This window comes from Diabrotica virgifera, chromosome 2 (assembly GCF_917563875.1).
Source record: "Diabrotica virgifera virgifera chromosome 2, PGI_DIABVI_V3a".
Classification (NCBI taxonomy): Eukaryota; Metazoa; Arthropoda; class Insecta; order Coleoptera; family Chrysomelidae; genus Diabrotica; species Diabrotica virgifera.
Window position 1 is genome coordinate 102,727,669 of NC_065444.1, and position 8,789 is coordinate 102,736,457.

Sequence of the window (8,789 nt, forward strand, 5' to 3'; positions counted from 1 at the left end):
AAGAAGAAAAAGTTTTATATCGTATAATAAGAATATTATAGAAAATTTTATATTGTGTAAAATATTCTTATTATACAATATAAAACTTTATCTTCTTGTAGTGACTATCCGTTTTGGATGTTCGCCAACATCCAAAACGGCTAGTCACTACAAGAAGAAAAAGTGTTATATTGTATAATAAGAACTAACATTATTATTATTATATTTATATAACAATGAACAAATTAAAAATATAGTTATATATTTCATATATTATTATATGTATCATTTTTGTAATATTATTTCTTCAGAGATGAGAGTTCACATATAAAAGTTTATCAAGAAAAACAAATACAGTGGTAAACAGACTGTATATTATATTGGTAATATTATTAAATTGTTTTCTGTCAAAATTTAATACAAGTTACGTAAAAATTTTCCGAGCGCGCGGATTTGAAGCGAGCCGGGCGATTTGCAAAATTCGGCCGCTCGCAAAAGCACCGATTTTTAATAATTAAATGTAATTATATTTTATAATAATTTTTATTTTAAGATAATATAAGTCTTTCTTTAGACAATGACTGTAAAATAATTTCTTAATTGTTATAAATAAAGGCACTACGATTTAAGAAAAAAAAAAACAATTATCTCGGCTTCAGTTGGTTGTAGAAAATTTTTATTTTTTTATAAATCTTCGTTTCGTCTTCAGCAACTCTAATCTGTAAGTTATAAACTCATAGGATGTACAGGGCCGCTTCAGCTCTAAATGTTTATAACGAAATTTGCCCCCTTATTTTCAAACCCAAAAATTATCTCGGCTTTAGTTGGTCGTAGAAATTTTTTATTTTTTTTATAAATCTTCGTTTTGTCTTCAGCAACAAAAATCTGTAAGTTAAAAACTCATAGAATATACAGGGCCGCTTCAGCTCTAAATGTTTATACGAAATTTGCCCCCTTATTTTCAAACCCAATAATTAGAGGTTTAAAAACGTTTTACGCATTTAGTTACACCAGAATATGAAAATCTAACTCTTTAGAAGAAGACTGGATGTTTCATCAACTCTCTACGATTTCTTTTCAAAAAGTTATAGCCTTCGACATTTGACCTCTTGGTATAAACAATTTAAAATATCTAAGCAACAAATTCGTTAATCTGGGTTTACAATTTTTTTTATGTTTTGAATTAGAAGATCTTCATTTTAGAGCTTTAAAAAATATAAAAGAATGATTTTTACAATAAATAATGCAATTGTAAGAAACGGCCATGTTGGACGTTTCGCAGGCTGTTTTGCAATAACCAATAAACGAAATTAAACTTACCATACCTCAAATTGTAGGTTTTTTAATTTACTACAACTTTCTATTAAAAAGTTTTTCTCTAAAATTAATATGCTAAGCTGCAAAATTAAAAATCTTTAAACATTGCAAAAATCGCAATATAAAAAAAAAGCGCACAATATTTTTGGTTACATTTTAGTAGAAATTATTCCTGGCATCGTCCTTTACAACACCTGATAGGTTTCAAAAATTCCTGAATTATATCACGTTTTTTCACCCACAGCCTGGGGTATATATCTAGTAACATCATATCTTAAGAAATATGGTACCAAACCAAAAGATGCAGACAGGCCATCTTCGTCCAAAGTAGTCGTAGATATAAGATATGATAAGATTGATCATCTCCTGACCTACATTCCTGATAAGAAAAGGAGACGTTTTTCAGATTAATGCTGTAGTTCATATGTGCGTACCACGGGTTGCAAGTGCAATGTGGGAATGTGCATCAAGTACAACATAGATGTTAATCTACAATAACTTAATTATGATTTTTCATTTATTTAGTTTTGTATTTGTTTGTTATTTTGAAATTTATAATCGAAAATATTTTAAATATGTTTGCTCCTATATCGTCCTAGCGTTACATATGTAACGGCAATTTTCTAAAAAATCAAAAATAATTAAGAAAAAAAATGTATGTATTTTGTTTGAAAACCTTTTCCTGAATACATAAAAATCAAAAAAAAAAATAAAATTTTCTAAAAAAATTAATTCAGGATATTAAGGGTTCCTTAGGTTCCTTGGTTCCCTTTGTGAACACACACACACACAAAAATCAAACTAATTTGATTAAATTCAGAACTGTCAAACAGCAATGTCAAAGGTAAGCAGTTAGCCTACCTTCCCACATGACAAGTACTACTCAAGTCGGGTGACGGGTGTGTGTAAGTGGATTTCAATTATAAGCACGCGGGTTCGAATCCCAATGCCAGTTTTTATTTTTTAAATTTTTTTTATACATTTTATGATTGTGAATATATTAGTTATATCATTTTTTTCAGAATGAGTATTTAGTTAAAATTTTTGCCAACAATTATTGTTCAGATATCATTTCTTTGGTGCATTTTTCAATGTGTTTGTGTGTGTTTTATTCTTTTATTTGTTTAATTTTTTGTATTGTTTGAATTAAAATGTTTGGAAAGCAGTAAGTGTTAAAATTAGTTTAATATTTAAATAAAATATAAATAAACTGTTTAAAGTACATATATTAATGTCGTTGGAGTCATATAATAGAAGTATAATTTCTTACGTGCGTACAAAGTAAACACACATTCTTTTTTTAATTATACGTTACAGTAAACATTTTTTACATCCTAGAATGACTTGCAAATTCAACGTAATACGAGAGAATTTTTTGCTAAGTAAGGACGTCCATGATATAATATATATATTATATCATGTATGCACAATGTATTATAGTATGCACAAGTATATATATATATATATATATATATATATATATATATATATATATATACAGGAATATCTTTTTTTTTTATTTTCACGGATAATTTCGGAGCAGGAATGATCAAAAAGTAGTTCGTATTGATTTTATTAAATTATCGCAATATAACTTTAACTTTTAATTACAATAGCTGGTCCCGCTTCAACGTTTAATTAGTAAAGACTGAGTTTCAATTACTGTTCATATACATCCACCCTCACCTCTAACAGATTCGTTGTTAGACATTTTAATTGAAGTGTTTTGAACAGAGGTACGAACAATACTGCTTTGGAATTGCAACTAAACTATCTAAAGTGGATACATGTCCATGTGTATGTATACTGTATGTATCTATGTGGTAAAGCGGCAGTTCCATTGCGTCGAAAATAACACTAGCTGCAATTAGTAAATGAGATTGTTTAATAGTGAATTTCTCTGTTTATCTTTGCAACAAAATAATCAAAAATCTCGCGACTAGAAATTGCTAAAAATTGACGCCTTCTGTGAAGATGTTTATTAAGATTTACAATACCTATTTAGCACACATAACAAACTTAATCCAAAAACCTGAAAGATTATATAACTTTTATGAGCACAAGTATACAAATCTGTTTACTGCTTTAAAATTTGCCACTTAGTGTGTATGGGGTAGATTGTTATTTGCTGTGTCAACAATCAAAACTTTTGTTTTTCCGGTATTGATCTCAAGTCCGAATTATTATCAGGTCTTATGAGGCTAACTAGGTGGTTAAATAATTCAATATTTCTTCCGGTACCCAGAGGAATACCATTTTACTGAATCGAAAACCTTTGTGTAATCTACGAAAAATAACAGCATTGGTATAATACATTATGTTCCATGCTCTTTATTATCTGTGTGATATTCAATACCTGTTAATGTGATCCATTTTCTGGTACGATTTTGGATTGTTCTAACAATTCTCTCTCTCTCTCTCTCTCTCTCTCTCTCTCTCTCTCTCTCTCTCTCTCTCTCTCTCTCTCTCTCTCTCTCTCTCTCTCTCTCTCTCTCTCTTTTAAATGTGCAAGATTGGCCAGACATACCAAGCAGAGGCAGTTTCAAAGTGTTCTAGAAAAAAGAAAACTCAAGTCAAAGGCATTATCCACCGAAGAACTATTAAAAATCATCCAAAGCTACGACGAGAAAACCCCCGATGAAGCACAAAAAAAAGTTTTTTCACCTTTGCTCATTTGAACTTGCTTGGAGAGGCAATGAGGCCGTAAACTGCAAGATTCACTTTTTCTAGAAGGTACTTGATGTTATGGGAGAATTTACGGGGCGAATTGAATACAACAGCATTTTTTCCACAACAAATCAAGGCGGTCCGAAAAGTTTGGCAAGCAGCAAATGACTGGTAAAAATTCATCAAACGAAAATTTATGCCCAGTTAGATTATTTTTAAAATTAATGGAAAAAAGGTGACCAAATATTTTATCAGACAGACTCTTTCTTACGGTTCACCCCAATTGGAAGGATGGATCTTGGTTCAAAAACTGTCCACTTGGAATCAACCCCGTATCTAAGTGGACAAAAATGTCAGCTGAAAAAATTGGAATAGACACAAAAAAAAAACGTAAAATAACAAACCATTCTCATCGAACTTCAGCTGTGTCAGCCTTGTTCAAGCAAGGTGTTTCTGAACAGGAGTTAATTAAATTAACGGGCCACTCAAATGCCTAAAACCATATTTGCAGCTGGATTCCAGTCACCACCAGAAGTTAATTGAAAATCTCAGAACAACAAATGAAGCTGGATCTTCGAGTTCCCAAATGCGACAGGTCAATGATACAGAAAATCATGCTTTGGTAGAAAAGAATGCGCAAACTACTATAGCTTATAATAATTGTACATTTAATATTGTTAACAAATAAATAAAGATCATGTTTTGTTGATATAGTGCATTAATTGTCTCGTAAAATTGTCTTGTCGAATATCATTCGAGAGAAAATTATTTACCGGCAAAATTTTCTTCTGGTTTTATTCAAGTTTGTTGCCTTTTGGTAATTTTCGCTTATGAAATTTTGACAAAATCATTCGACTGACGTCTCGCGATTTAACTATCAAAATTTAATTCGAGAAAATTGCCAGGCAACAAACTTTCATACCAGTCGAAAATATTACCGGCAAAATTTTCTCTCTTATGATATTATAAACGATAAAATCTTAAAAATCCCAGTTTCTCAGATGACTCAGAAAGTCATCTCAGAAATGTTTTAATTTTTTTAGTTTTCCTTGCAAAAAAGTTATTTTTATGTTAATGATTAAATTATATAAAAAAAACTAATCTTTTCGTTATAATGAGCAAAGCCATCCCATGAAGATATGCAACAATGCAGTCATTTAAATTTCAATTTATCGCAATTGTAATAATTTTGAGAATTTCATTAGTTATATTTTAATTTATGGTTGCTTTCGCAATGTTATGTTGTGTGTGGCAAATTTCTCTGGCATTTCGCCCAACGGATGCAGCCATAAAATTTCATTAATTTTTTATTAACTATTGTATATTGGTCTAGAGTTTGTTTAGTATTTAGATTTTATTATTTGAATAAATATGAGAGTTTATTTTATTTTTATATTATGTTTCAATAACAATAATTCGAAATTTAAATCATCGCCATCATCGTTCAGCCTTCAGAGTCCAAAGTTGAACCTGAGCTTCCGATAATATTTTCCGATATATTTTCCTCTTTTTTCCAAATTTAAATATTATATACTAATTTCAAACTAATATTTTACTTTTATATTTTATTTATCAGTGGTTTTTTTTTTAAATTTTTTTTAATAGTTCGTCAATATCTAAAGGGACGATATACGTTGCTTTTTAGCGGAGTGTATTTTGAAGATATTATATTCGTCCTTGAAAACTCTTTAGTAATTTTATCAACCAATATCTTTAAATAAACTTACGGAAAAATATTTTATGAAAAGTATTTATATTTATTTTTTTATATTTATTTATTTATTTATTTATTTATTTTAGGTATTTTGACAACGAAACCCGATTTGGGCTTCGAAACGTTAATAAAATCATTTTTTTGGTAAAATTGTGGCTTATTCCCATTAAAAATAGTTTATTATAAAAATGCCACAAGGAAATAGCATCAGAAAATATTTTATGAGAAAAAAATTTATGCAAATGACTCTTTTTTAAATAAGAATGTAAAGGGTAGAAAAATGGCAAATTATTTATTATCGACAGTAAATTTTGAATTATTTTGTGAATAGAATTTAAAACATTACTTGGTAAAAAAAATCACTTAAGTACTAATTTGTAATTTGAGAATCGAAGGTTGATAATATTCCAGAAGAAAGCATACTATGCCTTTTGAATGTTGGTCTTCCTGATTCAACATTAATTTATTGAAGCTGAGCTTGGCGAATCTACACACAGATCATCATTAACATCAAATATATTATTAAATAGGGGGTTAATTTATAACTAATTAATTAATAACAAGGAGAAGAATTGAATAGGCTTTCAATAGTTTTAATCCCTATAAGTCTTCTGTATGGTATTGTTATTGTATCAATGGTACTTTTGTACTTTTGCTATAGCAGGAAATGTATATCCTACTATCTCACCTACCCAAAATTATTAAAATCAGTTTTATCTAAGGCTATATTTAAAAGATTGGCGATATCATAGGGTCTGATTTATTTATAAGGCTGGTATAACCTCCTTATTTCTAAAGGGCATGGAAAAATATTAAACACCGACATAAAGATTAATGACAAGCTACCTCTTTACAAAGAACAATAATTTGTCTATCAATCGCGTAATTCCATCATATATGCGTTACCATTTTCTTTTTAAAAATCTCGAGAAAACCATTTCACAAGAAAGAGAAATTACGTACGTATACGTAGAGAACCCATCTCTTAACAACTCGTTGGAAATTATTAATGCTGATGTAATATAAAAAGGTATCATCTTCTATCATTAAATGGATTTCATCCATGCTCAGAACCAACAATATAATAACGTACTCAGGGTCGCCTTCAGGTTTTATCACCTCCACTCTCATCTAAAGTGGTTGAGGATCTTTTAACAAAGTTATAAAAAAATGATTTCGTGCTCTGGGCTGATGATGTCGTTATAGTGTATAGATGTGAACATGACAGTATTATTGCTAATCGCATGCAAAATGCCTTAATTTCAATATCTACATGGTGATCGAAAGAAGGACTTACCTATAGTCAATTCTAATAAAATAGCACTTCTGTCATTCACAAATAGGAGGAACCAAGAAGGAAACAACACTATCATGCTCAGAAGAGGTTAACTATTTTGGAGTTATCCTAGAAAGAAAACTTATGTGGAATGCTCACCTCGACATTATCTCGCATCGCCGCTAAAAAAACAAGTTTTTTTGGACGTTCTGTAAGCTGTATGGCAAAAAATGGGATCTTATGCCTAAAGTAATTTATCAAAGTTCTGCAAAAAGTGCAAGAAATCACTTGTGGGGGTGTTACGGATATAATAAATCATGTACTATACTAAATTTACAATAAAGATGCAGCAGAAATAAACAAACCAAGACACGTTGAATGCTACTAGGAGCACTCCCGAATCATAATTTACAATGTATATACGTTGTAGATCCCAAGATCCAAGAACTGTAAATCCCAAGTCATGATTTCCAAAGTTTACACATTGTAAATTATGATTCGGAAGTGCTCCTAGTATCATTTAACGTGTCTTGGTTTGTTTATTTCTACTGCATCTTGATTGTAGATTTAGTGTAGTATAAAGTAACTTTAGGCTAACACGGGCTCAGGATATAAAACTTGGCCACATGAGCAGACATTATCTATAGATTTTAAGAATTGGAATATCGCCTTCATTCAACACAAAACTAATTGCACAAATCAGGACAGGTAACTCACGTTTTGGAAGATGGTTCAAAAACACAAGAGGATATAAGAAAAAATGGTTACTGATCCTATCACTAGAATGTCAACAGTAATTAAAAAATCTGAGAGAATTGTGGGGGTATTTTTAGTATAAAATAGTATCTGTATAGTCTGTGTATAGTATGGGCGGTGGTCCATATCCATGTATATTCTTGTTGTATAATACGGTTACCACTAAGTTATTATTGCCCCATTGAAAACAGTCACGAGACCAAACAAAATTAACAAACTGATAACAAATTTCAGAAATGCGGTATTTAAAGGTGTTATAAATTGGATAACATTACCAATCTAAATTTGCAATCAAGATGCAGTAGAAATAAACAAACCAAGACACGTTAAATGCTACTAGGAGCACTCCCGAATCATACCTTACAATGTATTATTAAATAATTTTTATGGGGAAAATTTAGAGAATTAATTTTATGTCAAAGACCACGAGATGGTAAATTTTTATCGCCCTGTATATGTATAGCCAAAATTTGTAAATAATATGATTTAGTCGTAAGCAGTGTTTCGTGAAAAGAGGAAATGTTTAGTGGTAAAGATTCTACGAACGGACTACGAACAAATTAAACAATGAACTAAAATATGGTCGGATTAGAAAGTGAATGTACTCACGATTGGAGTAGACAATAGAATGTTTCTAAATGGTTTCCTAGAAAGAAAGGCGGTAAACAATTTTTTTAGTTTTAGATTCTAGGGTTTTTCTAGGATATAAGAAAACATTTAATTTTAATATCTCCTGGAAATTTGACAAGACAGAAAATTTGTATACAACACTATTTGTTCTTAATAAATGAAAGTAGGGATGCCATGTGTAGAGAGAATGCTTGTTATTGTATGGATGGAAGGAAAAAATTTACTGTGTAATTAAGATCGGAAGGGAGCAGTCAAGTTTTGAAAAGTAGTAGTTTTGTGTAAAGTGGTGGATTTGGTGGCCGTGTAAGCACATTCGTGTTGAGACGAAGTCGTGATCGAGTCGAAAGTACAATCTCCTCGTGTCCGAATAGATTCCAGTTTCTGTCTGGAACGAGTAGCCGGTTTGTATTAATTTTACACAAGATATCGAGCCGAGAGAAAACATCTTGG

General features: G+C 30.4%; 1 protein-coding gene across 1 annotated transcript in view; it reads left to right on the forward strand.

Annotated features, from left to right (window-relative positions):
• Positions 1–4,651, forward strand: part of LOC114333821 (uncharacterized) — a 77,502-nt gene extending 72,851 nt beyond the window's left edge. The window contains exon 2 of the mRNA XM_028283812.2: positions 4,475–4,651. Within this exon, the coding sequence (XP_028139613.2) occupies positions 4,475–4,651 (177 nt within the window). The remainder of the gene's footprint in view (positions 1–4,474) is intronic.
• The last annotated feature ends 4,138 nt before the right edge of the window (positions 4,652–8,789 follow it).